Source organism: Zalophus californianus, chromosome 6, assembly GCF_009762305.2.
Source record: "Zalophus californianus isolate mZalCal1 chromosome 6, mZalCal1.pri.v2, whole genome shotgun sequence".
Lineage (NCBI taxonomy): Eukaryota > Metazoa > Chordata > Mammalia > Carnivora > Otariidae > Zalophus > Zalophus californianus.
The window spans coordinates 42,833,364-42,849,194 of NC_045600.1; the positions used below are offsets into that span (position 1 = coordinate 42,833,364).

At 38.4% G+C, this 15,831-nt stretch overlaps 1 protein-coding gene across 7 annotated transcripts in view; it reads right to left on the reverse strand.

Annotated features, from left to right (window-relative positions):
- PELI2 (pellino E3 ubiquitin protein ligase family member 2) overlaps window positions 1-15,831 on the reverse strand; it is a 556,167-nt gene that overhangs the window by 20,978 nt on the left and 519,358 nt on the right. For all 7 annotated transcript variants that reach the window (XM_027571669.2, XM_027571668.2, XM_027571666.2 and 4 more), the window contains one exon: window positions 14,588-14,689. In XM_027571669.2, coding sequence (XP_027427470.1) covers window positions 14,588-14,689 — 102 coding nt within the window. The remainder of the gene's footprint in view (window positions 1-14,587; window positions 14,690-15,831) is intronic.

The following is a 15,831-nucleotide window of genomic DNA, read 5'->3' on the forward strand; positions in this document are numbered from 1 at the left end:
GGAAAGGCCATATATTAATGTTTTGATGAGTTAACAGAAATGGACTGTAACACATGACATTTTATTCCAACTGGAACATACTGCTAGGATCGATTATTTCAAGTCATGATACCTATCTGACTGGTCATGTTTGAGTTGTTTATCAGTTCACTTCCACTTAAATCTAACCTGTGGTGCGCCAGTATAATTTCATACTTTTGGATATAAACCTCATGGTGCTTTTGCAAGAAAAAACAAAAACAAAAACAAAAACAAAAAAAAACTAAGCCACTTTTCTACTGAAAACTCACCTGACGTGCAAAACTTGGAACCCATCCTTTTGGGTATTGGATCAACTCTACATTATCTTTTTTTTGTTTTTGGCTTTAAAGCATTATTATTTTTATTGTAGGTACCTACATAGAATAAAATTGTGTTTTTATATCATTTTCTTTCTATTATTATGTTATGTTAATCACCATACATTACATCATTAGTTTTTGATGCAGTGTTCCATGATTCACTGTTTGCATATAACACCCAGAGCTCCATGCAATACGTGCCCTCCTTAATACCCATCACCAGGCTAACCCATCCCCCCACCCCCCCTCCCCTCTAGAACCCTCAGTTTGTTTCTCAGAGTCCATAGTCTCTCATGGTTCGTCTCCCTCTCCGATTTCCCACCCTTCATTCTTCCCCTCCTGCTATCGTCGTCGTCTTCTTCTTCTTCTTTTTTTTTTTTTTAACATATAATGTATTATTTGTTTCAGAGGTACAGGTCTGTGATTCAACAGTCTTGCACAATTCACAGCGCTCACCATGAGGAATTCTTAATCTCAGGAAACAAACTGAGGGTTGCTCAACTCTACATTATCTTAAGGGCAGCCATGTAGACAACCAAGATGGTTCTGAATTCCATCTGGTAATCGTACAGTGCTGATATTCTTATCGTAGCCAGAGGGAGGATTCTACTGACACTGCACACACAGCATCACTCAGCCCGTGATATTTTTCATATACAAGAGAAGTTTGGGTTTGTCTGGTTGTCAGTCCAATTCAGTACAGCTAAGATGGCACACAGTGGCTGCAGGGGCCTCTGTCATCTTTTCTGGACCACTGCTACTCCTATCCCTGCATCTGTAGCCTTATTTTCTGACTTCCTTCTAATGACAAGGATGGAATATCGCAGCTCCTACCCAAGACCAATCTCTCTTGATGCCTGGGGTCTCAGTATTCTTCCCTTCCCAAGAATTTTGTTCCTGACACTGTCTCCTCTCTCTCCCGAATCATTCGTTTCTCTCTCTAGAATACTAGATCTTATCATCAGCTACCAAACACATTCTGGAGCTTCTCAAACTCTGTGACTCTGTGGGGATAAAAGGACCAATTTGTTTTTTAAATTTCAACTTGCCACTGATACTTTTTAAAAGTACAATCAGAATGAATATTAGAAAAACGATCATCCAATGCTCATGGATTGGAAGAACAAACATTGTGAAGATGTCAGTGCTACCTAGAGCAATCTACACAGTCAATGCAATCCCCATCAAAATACCATCCACCTTTTTCAAAGAAATGGAACAAATAATCCTAAAATTTGTATGGGACTAGAAGAGACCCCGAATAGCCAGAGGAATATTGAAAAAGAAAAGCAAAGCTGGCGGCATCACAATTCCGGACTTCCAGCTCTATTACAAAGCTGTCATCATCAAGACAGTATGGTACTGGCACAAAAACAGACACATAGATCAATGGAACAGAATAGAGAGCCCAGAAATGGACCCTCAACTCTATGGTCAACTCATCTTTGACAAAGCAGGAAAGAATGTCCAATGGAAAAAAGACAGTCTCTTCAACAAATGGTGTTGGGAAAATTGGACAGCCACATGCAGAAGAATGAAACTGGACCATTTCCTTACACCACACACAAAAATAGACTCCAAATGGTTGAAAGACTTAAATGTGAGACAGGAGTCCATCAAAATCCTAAAGGAGAACACAGGCAGCAACCTCTTCCACCTCAGCCACAGCAACTTCTTCCTAGAAACATCGCCAAAGGCAAGGGAAGCCAGGGCAAAAATGAACTGTTGGGATTTCATTAAGATAAAAAGCTTTTGCACGGCAAAAGAAACAGTCCACAAAACCAAAAGACAACCGACAGAATGGGAGAAAATATTTGCAAATGGCATATCAGATAAAGGGCTAGTATCCAAAACCTATAAAGAACTTACCAAACTCAACACCCAAAGAACAAATAATCCAATCAAGAAATGGGCAGAAGACATGAACAGACATTTTTCCAAAGAAGACATCCAAATGGCCAACAGACACACGAAAAGTGCTCAATATCGCTCAGCATCAGGGAAATCCAAATCAAAACCCCATTTCTCTGATTCACTCAGTGGCAGTATGTCCCTTAAACCTGTCACTAGTTGTTACCCTCCCATTTCCTTACTCATCCCCTTAACTTCTCTCCTTAGCCCACCCAGTGGGAGTTTCTACCCCAGAGCTGCACTGACACCACTCTTGCAGAGGTTTCCAGGGCTTATAATCCATATCCTGGCATACCTGTACCTGGTATCAGAATCATGAAACTCTTACAGGCTAGTTGGCAAATAGCCGAACCCTTCCCTGCGCTTTCTGTTCCCTCCCTAGGTAGTTTCATCAAATTCCATTATTAGCTCTACCTAGAGCTTCAGACTTGCATGCCCAATCTCCACTTGGGTGTCTAACACGCATCTCAAAATGTAAGATGTTCTAAACAGAACCTGGACTCCTCTTCAACCCCTAGATTCCCCAGGTCAATCAATGACTGACATCCAATTTGCTAAAGCTAGAAATCAATACCAAAGAATTATCCTTGATCCTTTACTTTCCTCCACACCCACGTTTAACCCTGCCCGTCAACACTCCTTCCAAACACTGCTTCCATTCTTGTCTAGACAGTACTTGAAGTTATCTTTAAGGAATGTAAATCAGATTATATCTCTCCCGTGCTTAACACCCCGATTTTTTTTACTTGGCTTACGGGCCCCACCTCTCCAAGCTCATTTCATTTCACTGACCTCCTCCCTCACCCTGCTCCTGCCTGGGGCCCTTGGCACTTGCTGTTACTTCTGCCTTATTTGGTGGTCTGTTTTCCTCCTCCAGAATGCAAGCACCACGAGAGGGGCTGCCTACCTCCAGGAACTAGATGAGTAGATGATACACAGCAGGTGCTCAAGAAATGAAACTGATGAATGGATGATTAGGACAGTGACCTTGAACCCTGGGAGAGAGACAGGCATCATTTTTTAAGAAATAACTGTTTAGTCGGGCCACTGCTCTTCCAGCAGGGACCCAACAAGCGACAGATCCGGGGAGACTCCCCTTCCTCCCCCGGGAGGAGCGGCGTGGGAGTGCACCGCAGGGAACTGCAGGGTTTGGAGACTCCACACGGGGTCGGGTGCCAGAGATAGAAACGCTCGATCACAGGCCAGGTAAGCACGGAGTGCGGGTGGAGACCGGGGAGACGGGAGTGACTGCTTTTCTCTGGGGGCGCACTGAGGAGCGGGGCCCCAAGTTCTCGGCTCCTCCCGGGTAGAGACTGGGAGGCCGCCATTTTCACTCTCGTCCTCCAAAGCTGTACTGAGAGCTTGCAGGGAACAAAAGCTCCTGAGAGCAAACCCGAGCAGCTTGCTTAGCCCGGACTGACAAGGGCAGGGGCAATTCCGCCTCCAGCAAAGACATTTGGGAACCACGGCAACAGGCCCCTCCCCCAGAAGATCAGCACGAACAGCCAGCCAAGACCAAGTTTACCGATCAAGGAGAAAGGGAGGACTCCAGCGCTACGGGAATACTGCACATAGAATTCATGGCTTTTTACCATGACGCATTAGTCTTTCAAAGTTAAAATTTTTTTAACTGTTTTTTTTTTTTTTGAATTTTTCTTTTTCCCTTTTTCAACCAACATCTTATCAATCCCTTTTTTAAAAAAACATTTTTATTTTTCATTCTTAGAGTCATATTCTATTCCTTCATAGTAGGTACCCTTATTTCTGGCATATATATATAAGTTGTGCTCTCTTTAAAATTTTGACAGTTTCTTCTAACATATCAAAACATACCCTAAATCTCTAGTGTATGGCTTTGTTCTAGTCTCCTGCCTGATCACATTCTCTCCTTTTTTTCTTTTTTTTTAAAATCCTCTTCTTTCTTTTTTCAAACACCTTATCAATTCCTTTTTTAAAATTTTTTATAATTTTCATCTTTACACTCATATTCCATCCCTTCATTTGTATCAACCCTTATTTTGTACATACATAAGTCTTCCTTTCTTTAAAATTTTAGGAGGCACTTTCTTCTAACAGACCAAAATACACCGAAAATCTAGTGTGTGGCACTGATCTATGCACCAGCCTGATCATATTTGATCATATTCTGTTTTGTTTTGTTCTGTTTTTATCTTTTTTCTTTTTTTTTCTCTTTCTTTCCTTTTCTTTTCCCCTGGTTTCAGGTCTTTTCTGATTTGTTTTGAGTATATTTTCTGGGGACATTGTTAACCTGTGAGCATTTTGTTCTTTCATTCATCTATTCTCCTCTGGACAAAATGACAAGATGAAAAAAGTCACCTCAGCAAAAAGAACATGAGGCAGTACTGTCTGCCAGGGACCTACTCAATATGGACATTAGTATGATGTCGGACCTAGAATTCAGAATCACGATTTTAAAGATACTAGCTGGGCTTGAAAAAAGCATGGAAGTTATTAGAGAAACCCTTTCTAGAGAAATAAAAGAACTAAAATCTAACCAAGTCGAAATCAAAAAGGCTATTAATGAGGTGCAATAAAAAATGGGGGCACTAACTGCTAGGATAAATGAGACAGAAGAGAGAATCAGCGATATAGAAGACCAAATGATGGAAAATAAAGAAGCTGAGAAAAAGAGAGAGAAACAACTACTAGATCACGAGGGCAGAATTTGAGAGATAAGTGATACCATAAGATGAAACAACATTAGAATAATTGGGATCCCAGAAGAAGAAGAAAGAGAGAGAGGGGCAGAAGGTATATTGGAGCAAATTATAGCAGAGAACTTCCCTAATGTGGGGAAGGAAACAGGCATCAAAATCCAGGAGGCACAGAGAAGCCCTCTCAAAATCAATAAAAATAGGTCAACACCCCGACATCTAATAGTAAAACTTACGAGTCTCAGAGACAAAGAGGAAAATCTTGAAAGCAGCTCAGGAGAAGAGATATGTAACCTATGATGGTAGAAACATTAGACTGGCAACAGACCTATCCACAGAGACCTGGCAGGCCAGAAAGGACTGGCATGGTTTCTTCAGAGCACTAAACGAGAAAAATATGCAGCCAAGAATACTATATCCAGCTAGGCTGTCATTGAAAATAGAAGGAGAGATAAAAAGCTTCCAGGACAAACAAAACCTAAAGGAATTTGCAAACAGGAAACCAGCCCTCCAAGAAATATTGAAAAGGGTCCTCTCAGCAAGGAGAGAGACTAAAAGCAGCATAGATCAGAAAGGAAAACAGACAATATACAGTCACAGTCACCTTACAGGCAATACAATGGCACTAAATTCCTATCTTTCAATAGTTACCCTGAATGTAAATGGGCTAAATGCCCCAATCAAAAGACACAGGCTATCAGATTGGATAAAAAAAACAAGTCCCATCGATATGCTGTCTGCAAGAGACTCATTTTAGACCCAAAGACACCCCCAGATTGAAAGTGAGGGGGTGGAAAACCATTTACCATGCTAATGGACACCGAACGAAAGCTGGGGTGGCAATCTTTATATCAGAGAAATTAGATTTTAAAACAAAGACTGTAGTAAGAGACAAGGAAAGACACTGTATCCTACTTAAAGGGTCTATCCAACAAGAAGATCTAACAGTTGTAAATATCTATGCCACTAACATGGAGCAGCCAGTTATATAAGGCAATTAATAACAAAAGCAAAGAAACACATTGACAACAATACAATAATAGTGGGGGACTTTAACACCCCCTGACTGAAATGGACAGATCATCTAAGCAAAAGATTAACAAGGAAATAAAGACTTTAAATGACACACTGGACCAAATGGACTTCACAGACATATTCAGAACATTCCATCCCAAAGCAACGGAATACACATTCTTCTCTAGTGCCCATGGAACATTCTCCAGAATAGATCACATCCTAGGTCACAAATCAGGTCTCAACCGCTACCAAAAGATTGGGATCATTCCCTGCATATTTTCAGACCACAATGCTTTGAAACTAGAACTCAATCACAAGAGGAAAGTCGGAGAGAACTCAAATACATGGAGGCTAAAGAGCATCCTACTAAAGAATGAATGGGTCAACCAGGAAATTAAAGAATTTAAATATTCATGGAAACCAATGAAAATGGAAACACAACTGTTCAAAATCTTTGGGATGCAGCAAAGGCAGTCCTAAGAGGAAAGTATATAGCAATACAAGCCTTTCTCAAGAAACAAGAAAGGTCTCAAATACACAACCTAACCCTACACCTAAAGGAGCTAGAGAAAGAACAGCAAATAAAGCCTAAACCCAGCAGGAGAAGAGACATAATAAAGATCAGAGCAGAAATCAATGAAATAGAAACCAAAAGAACAGTAGAACAGATCAACGAAACTAGGAGCTGGTTCTTTGAAAGAATTAACAAGATTGATAAACCCCTGGCCAGATTTATCCATCAGAAAAGAGAAATGACCCAAATAATCAAAATCATGAATGAAAGAGGAGAGATCACAATACACCAAAGAAATACAATTATAAGAACATATTATGAGCAACTCTATGCCAGCAAATTAGATAACCTGGAAGAAATGGGTGCATTCCTAGAGATGTATCAACTACCAAAACTGAACCAGAATGAAAGAGAAAACCTGAACAGACCTATAACCACTAAGGAAATTGAAGCAATAATCAAAAGTCTCCCAACAAACAAAAGCCCAGGGCCAGATGGCTTCCCAGGGGAATTCTACCAAACATTTCAAGAAGAATTAATACCTATTCTCCTGAAACTATTCCAAAAAATAGAAATGGAAGGAAAACTTCCAAACTCGTTTTATGAGGCCACCATTCCCTTGATCCCAAAACCAGACAAAGACCCCATCAAAAAGGAGAATTCCAGACCAATATCCTTGATGCACATGGATGCAAAAATTCTCACCAAAATACTAGCCAATAGGATCCAACAGTACATTAAAAGGTTTATTCACCATGACCAAGTGGGATTTATCCCTGGCCTGCAAGGTAGTTTCAACATGTGCAAATCAATCAATGTGATAAAATACATTAATAAAAGAAAGAACAAGAACCATATGATCCTCTCAATAGATGCAGAAAAAGCATTTGATAAAGTACAACATCCTTTCTTGATCAAAACTCTTCAGAGTATAGGGATAGAGGGTACTTACCTCAATATCATAAAAGCCATCTATGAAAAACCCACAGCAAATATCATTCTCAATGGGGAAAAAACTGAGAGCTTTCACCCTAAGGTCAGGAAAATGGCAGGGATGTCCACTCTCACCACTGCTATTCAACATAGTACTAGAAGTTCTAGCCGCAGCAATCAGACAACAAAAAGAAATCCAAGGCACCCGAATTGGCAAAGAGGAAGTCAAACTCTCACTCTTTGCAGATGATATGATACTGTATGTGGAAAACCCAAAAGACTCCACCCCAAAACTGCTAGAACTCATACAGGAATTCAGTCAAGTGGCAGGATATAAAATCAATGCACAGAAATCAGTGACATTTCTATACACCAACAAGAAGACAGAAGAGAGACAAATTAAGGAGCAATCCCATTTACAATTGCACTCAAAACCATAAGATACCCAGGAATAAATCTAACCAAAGAGGCAAAAGATCTGCACTCAGAAAACTATAAAATACTCATTAAAGAAATTGAGGAAGACATGAAGAAATGGAAAAAACGTTCCACGCTCATGGATTGGAAGAACAAACGTTGTGAAGATGTCAATGCTACCTAGGGCAATCTACACATTCAATGCAATCCCCATCAAAATACCATCCACTTTTTTCAAAGAAATGGAACAAATAATCCTAAAATTTGTACGGAACCAGAAAAGACCCCGAATAGCAAGAGGAATGTTGAAAAAGAAAAGCAAAGCTGGCGGCATCACAATTCCGGACTTTCAGCTCTATTACAAAGCTGTCATCATCAAGACAGTATGATACTGGCACAAAAAACAGACACATAGATCAATGAAACAGAATAGAGAGCCCAGAAATGGACCCTCAACTCTATGGTCTACTAATCTTTGACAAAGCAGGAAAGAATATCCAATGGAAAAAAAGACAGTCTCTTCAACAAATGGTGTTGGGAAAATTGGACAGCCAATTTTGGAATGAATGAAACGGGACCATTTCCTTACACCACACACAAAAATAGACTCCAAATGGTTGAAAGACCTCAATGTGAGACAGGAGTCCATCAAAATCCTAAAGGAGAACACAGGCAGCAACCTCTTCTACCTCAGCCACAGCAACTTCTTCCTAGAAACATCACCAAAGGCAAGGGAAGCAAGGGCAAAAATGAACTATTGGGATTTCATCAAGATAAAAAGCTTTTGCACAGCAAAAGAAACAGTCTACAAAACCAAAAGACAACCGACAGAATGGGAGAAAATATTTGCAAATGGCATATCAGATAAAGGGCTAGTATCCAAAATCTATAAAGAACTTATCAAACTCAACACTCAAAGAACAAATAATCCAATCAAGAAATGGGCAGAAGACATGAACAGACATTTTTCCAAAGAAGACATCCAAATGGTCAAAAGATACATGAAAAGTGCTCAACATCGCTCGGCATCAGGGAAACCCAAATCAAACTTCAATGAGATACCACCTCACACCAGTCAGAATGGCTAGATTTAACAAAGTCAGGAAACGACAGACGTTGGCGGGGATGTGGAGAAAGGGGAACCCTCCTACACTGTTGGTGGGAAATGCAAGCTGGTGCAGCCACTCTGGAAAACAGTATGGAGGTTCCTTAAAAAGTTGAAAATAGAACTACCATACGATCCAGCAATTGCACTACTGGGTATTTACCCCAAAGATACAAATATAGGGATCCAAAGGGGTACATGCACCCATTGTTATAGCAGCAATGTCCACAACAGCCAAACTGTGGAAAGAGCCAAGATGTCCATCGACAGATGAATGGATAAAGAAGAGGTGGTATATATACACAATGGAATATTATGCAGCCATCAAAAGAATGAGATCTTGCCATTTGCAACAACGTGGATGGAACTGGAGGGTGTTATGCTGAGTGAAAGAAGTCAATCAGAGAAAGACATGTATCATATGACCTCACTGATATGAGGAATTCTTAATCTCAGGAAACAAACTGAGGGTTGCTGGAGTGGTGGGGGGGGGGGGGGTTGGGGGTGGCTGGGTGATAGACATTGGGGAGGGTATGTGCTATGGTGAGTGCTGTGAATTGTGCAAGACTGTTGAATCACAGATCCTTACCTCTGAAACAAATAATGCAATATATGTTAAAAAAAAAAAAAAGAAGATAGCAGGAGGGAAGAATGAAGGGGAGTAAATCGGAGGGGGAGATGAACCATAAGAGACGATGGACCCTGAAAAACAAACTGAGGGTTCTAGAGGGGAGGGGGGTGGGGGGATGGGTTACCCTACTGTGGGTATTAAAGAGGGCACGTTCTTCATGGAGCACTGGGTGTTATGCAGAAACAATGAATCATGGAACACTTCATCAAAAACTAATGATGTAATGTGTGGTGATTAACATAACAATAAAAAATTTAAAGAAAAAATAAAAATAAAAATGTAAAAACAAAAAGAAGTAGCTGTTTAAAAAGTAGATACTCTTTAATATTTTTCTCACCTAGGTGGGTGCTAATAAAATGTTACTATCTAAAAGTAGTATAAACCAACTACATTAAAAACCAACCAAACAAAAACCCAAACCAGAAGGTCCAGCAGCACCCAGGATCGAAGATCATAAAACTGAGCAATGTTTGAAGCTTCTGGTTTCCTTACCCCAAGGATCAGGATGCATTTGGCATCACACCTCCCTTTAGGGTTCTTGTAAAACATTTTGTCACTTCCTGTGATAAATGATTCTTTATATTTTACTTTCTCAAAAGCTACACTTTTTCTGTCCTTTATTTACACCTATTCTAGAAAATAACTACTATGAAATTGTTGCTATACTAACTCAGACTTTCTCTCTCTTAACCCACCTCTTAAATTCAGATCGAATTGATACTTTTTTCCTAGGCAATAATATTTCTGAGTTCTGAGCTACTACCTGTTTCCCAGGGAAAGGCAGCACAAGGCCCTTCTTTGGCTCCGTCTGATGTTCTGCTTTTAAATGCTCATTTAACCTAGAAATCATTTTAAAGAATAATGGCTACAATGAACAGACCTCAACACCAAGGTCCATGCCTGAGAAATAGGAATGGTACAGTGCTTTTTGCTCAGTAACCTTTATCAGTGATGGGCTGGGGACATAAAAACGTGTAAGAGGAAAGAAAAAAAAATTAAAACAAGCTTGTTTTTTCAGGGCGTTCTAAGAGTTTGCTTAATTCTACTCTGCTTAGAGTGATCTGATATTAATCCTCCAATATGTCTAGTTATTTTGCAAGTGGAATCAGATTATTTTAGTAAAAATGACAATGTGTTGTTTTCTTAGTAAATCTATAAATGCTTGTTGAATTACCATGCTTCATATAAAGAGGTCGAGGTGGTATTACGTAGGAGTGTAGAACTCAGGAGACATAAAACTGACTTCTACCACTAACGCCTTCTCTGCCCTTAGTAGCTAGTCCACCGTTCCTTTCGAAGACCCAGATTTCTCAGCTATGAAATGTAAGAGGTTAGTATAGTATAATTCGGTATTTCTTAGTGTGGTCTATTGAACCTCTGAGGGTCCCCGAGACCTTTTCTAAGGGACCAGGTCCATGAAGACAAAATTGCCTTCATAATAATACAAACACGCCATTTGCCTTTTCCACTGTGCTAACGTTTATTCTAATGGTGCTATGGTAATCATGTGCTTTCGCGGAAATCAAATCAGTGGCGCCAAACTGTATTAATGGCCACTGTATTGTTCCGTGGCCATGCACTTGCAGTTTAAAAAATAATGCCAAGTTTCACTTAAGTATGCTTTTGATGAAGTCACAAAAAATTACTTTTATTAAATACTGAGCCTTTCAAATATTCTGTATGATGAATGGAAAGTATGAAAAAAAAGCATTTAGAAGTTTGTAACAGTATGAAGGTTCCTTAACATATTAAAAATCAAACTACCATGTGATTCAGCAATCCTGTTTCTGGGTATTTAACAACAACAACAAAAAACCCAAAAAACCCCTGAAATCAGGATCTCAAAGAGAGATCTGCTCCCCATGTACATGGTAGCATTATTTACAACAGCCGAGATATAGAAACAACCTGAATGTCCACCAGTGGGTGAATGGATAAAAAAAAAAATGTGGTAAAAACATCCAGTGGGATATTATTCAGCCTTCAAAACAAGGAAATCCTGCCACATGCAACAACATGGATGAACCAAAGGGGACATTACAAATACTGCAGGATTCCAGTTATGTGAGGTACCTAAAACAGTCAAATAGGGACTGTAGCATGGTGGTTGCCAGAGGCTGGTGGTGAAGGGAAGTGGGAATCATTGTTCAACAGCTCCAAAGTTTCAGTGCCCCAAGATGGAGAAGTTCCAGAAGAGATGTGTTGTCTAATGCTGTGCCTATGGTAAAAATACTGCATTGTGCATTTGTCAAGAGGATGGATCTCGTGTTTAAGAGTCTCATGAATCTTTCACTCACTCTGCACTTGCAGAGATGAGAAGGAAGAAAGTGAGCCATGGGAGTGGAATGTGCACGACAGTGAAGAGTATGCGATCTCTGTCACAACATGTCACTACAGAACAGTGATGAAATTACAGGTGCCTCTGCAGTGTCAGGTTGAATTTTAAAGTGGTAAAAATGTACCACCACAATTGTAAAAATTTTCTTGATGTGTTTTAGGTGCTGAGAATCTGCTGTTTCTCTAGGGTAAAACGTGTGTAAAAAACTTTCTATGTAAAAAAAAAATCTTGTCAGTAGAAGATTTTATAATTTTGGAAAGTTATTAAAAAATTATTATGAAGTCCCATAAAATTATCAGCAGGGAAGTGTATGCATATATGTATTTAGGAAAGGATTTTCTCTGGTAGAATGAGAAGAAAAAATACTTAGAATATTATAAAATGGAATTGTATGAGGAGTAAAACCATTGTTAATATTTTGTCTAAATATGATAAATCCTACTTTTGAGCAACTTAAATAATTGTGTCTACATCTATGACTATGACTCTAGGGCTGTTTATTTTTTAAATTTTAAAAAAAGATTTTATTTATTTATTTGAGAGACAGTGCACACATGGGAGAGGGCCAGAGGGAGAGGGAGAAGCGGGCTCCCTGCTCAGCCCCTGTTTAGTTTTTTTTAAAAATAGCTAAACACATTCACATGTTTCAAAAATCATAGTGTGAGGGGCGCCTGGGTGGCTCAGTCGGTTAACTGTCTGCCTTCGGCTCAGGTCCTGATCTCGGGGTCCTGGGATCGAGCCCCACATTGGGCTCCTTGCTTGGCAGGGAGCCTGCTTCTCCCTCCCACTCTCCCTCTGTGCTCTCTTCCTCTCTCAAATAAATAAAATCTTAAGAAAAAAATCATAGTATGAAATACCTCCTGTGTACCACCTGCCCAAATCCTCTTCTCCACAAAGGCAACTGCTTTAATAATAATGTCTTATTTATCCTCTTGGAGCTTTTTAGTGCATGTAAGCATTATTTAAATCATTTAACTATGCTAATATTTAATAATAATATACTATTTAATATTTAATATATTTAATAACATTGAAGATTAAGTAATCTTAATCGAATATATTACCAATGGCTCAATATAATAATATTAACATTAAATATGTTTGGAGCTCTTCCCATGTCCATACATAGAGCTTTCTCTTGTTCTGTTTCATAGCCTTGGAGGCCTCCCTCCACCATATGGCTGTACCTGAATTTACTGAAAGGGTCCCCTACTGAATGACATTTACATAGTTCGCAATCTTTTGCTATTATTATTTTTTTAAATTTAAATTCACTTAGCAATCTTTTGCTATTAAACCATGCTTTGAGCAATGAGTTGGTAAAAATGTCATTCTGCATGAATGTAGGGGTGTCTCTGGAGTAAATCTCTAGAAACAAGAGCTTTAGAAAGAGAAGAGCTGAGTCGAAGAGTGTAAGCATTTTTCATTTTTCACAAGCACTTCCAAGTCACTGCCCTACAGAGGTCATACCAATTTATAGGACTAGGAGAGGGTTTCCCCACATCTCTGACAAAACTGTTCGGATTTTTGTCAATCTAATAAGTGAAAAGTAAGATCTCTATGTGATTTGAATTCATATTTCTTTTTTTTTTAAGTCAGGTTGAGCATATTTTCTCATTTTTCAGAGCTCCTTATTTGCCCTTTTTGATAATATCTAGGATACTGTTTTGACACGTTTCAGTATCACTTATTTAATAATTTAACGTTCCATATAGAAATGCAAAGTCTCATGGTTCCCAATTTGAGTTTGCTTTTTTCATTAGCCTTAATTTTAATTTTCTATTGTTTTAAAGTACCAAATCTTAGATGTATTATTAATTTTCTTCTTAAATTGATGAATTTTTTTCCCGTTATTATTTCCTTCCTTCTGCTTTCTTTTGATGTACTTCTGGACTTTCTATTATAAAGCTAGTCACGAACCTGTTCCGTATTTTCATACTGTCATTTTTTAAAGAGAACTCTTGGAGACCAATGTTTAGTTCCTTGTTCCCTCCTTCCTTGTATAATGAAAGCACTTTAGATTTTTTTTTTTTTACATTTTCTTCTGAGTATGAGGTCAATCACATCTCACAAGTTTTGCTACATAATGTTCCCATAGTAATTTTTTTAAGAGGCCTAATAACTGCAGTATCAACGTCCTTTCTGATTCAAGTGTTCAAACATGGCTTTTCAAAGTGGTTGGTTTTTAAAATTTTTATTATTGTTATTAATATGTATTTTTATTGCATTGAGATCTAAGAATGTAGCTTTTATAATTTCTGTCTGCAGTTTAGAATGAAGGATTCCCCCTTAGTCTTTCAGAACCCAAACAGGAATTCATTTTTATATTATCCTCACTTCTTTCACCGAGTACATCACCAAACACTACTGGGCTAGTTCTGATTACATATCGAAATGCAGAACTGAAGGAGAGTGTGCTAAAATTTCCGTGAAGAAAAGAAAGGTGTGTCCCAGGGATGTCACATACAGCATGGTGCCTATAGTAAATACTACTACACTGTGTCCGTGAAAGTAGCTAGGAGTGTAGATCCTAAAAGTTCTCATCCCAAGAAAAAAGCTTTGTAACTCTGTGTGGTAGCAACTGTTAAAAGGCCTTCTGTGGTGATTACTTTGTAATATGCACAAGCAGGGAATCATTACATTAGACACCTGAAACTGATGTCATGTTAATGACACTGCATCCAAAAGAAAAATAAAGATGTTACCTGAAACATATCCGTATCTTTATCATGCGTGTACTCCACCACCACAGTCTGATTCCTTGACAGAGTGTAAGATATACTGTGTTGACCTTTGCAGCTGATAGCCTAATAATGAAATAAACACATATAAAAATTCAGTAAAATCTCATTTCAACAACTTAATCACAGTTCTTGTAGTTAACAAATATCACTCTGCCAGCAAAACCAATATAAGCCAACAGTTTTCCTTTTTTAAAAAAGTGATAGCCTGTCCCTGGGGCACCTGGGTGGCTCAGTCGGTTAAGTGGTTGACTCCTGATTGCAGCTCAGGTAATGATCTCAGGGTCATGAGATCGAGCCCCACATCTTGGGCTCCGCGGTCAGCGGGGAGTCTGCTTGAGGATTCTCTCTCTTCCTCTCCTTCCACCCCTCCCCTGCTCACCCTCTTTCTCTAAATAAATAAAATCTTAAAAAAAAGAAAGTCAGAATCTGTCCCTGTGGTGTGCCCTGAATTACAGAGAAGTTAACAGTCACAACTGTGGCTTTACCCAACCCTCTTAGTATGAACAATATTTAAGCCAAATCAAAGTTAATTTACTAGTTTGCAAGATTTAATTTAATATTTCTGAAAAAACATACACTTTCTCCATATTACCTGAACTCAGTGATTGAGTTTTTAGATTAATAGGGTTTATTTAAAAATTTAAAATTTTTTTCAACACTACAGCAGTTAAGTCAATGACATTTTGTTATATTTTCCCCATGCAACAGAAATTATAATCTGGTTAAAAAAAGTCATTGAAAAAAATCTAAGTGTTCTTATTTTTTTATCCTTACAATGTAAGGATATCTATACATTATTCTAGCCAGTGATCATACAACATTTACATAAGCTGTATAACAGAGTATAAGTAGTTGCTTAACCCATTTACTAAGTTAATAAAAAAGAAAGCTAAGTTAATTTTATCTTTTCTATTTTTAGACTAAAGCTAATAGCCTTTCTTAAAAAACCTACAAACCAGTAATACAATATTCTTATTTTCTTCATAATGATATATTTGAATGCATCTTAAGCTGTGGTCACACACTTTTAAGACTTCCAAATTAACGAAGTTTATTTAAATTGTACTCCAAATTATTTCAATTACATTTTATCCATTCCACTTCAACCCAATTTATCTTCATTTCTACTCTTTTACATTAAGTATAATAAATAAAATTTTAATGAGCCTTTCTATTAAACATTTATTGAATAATGACACTGTATG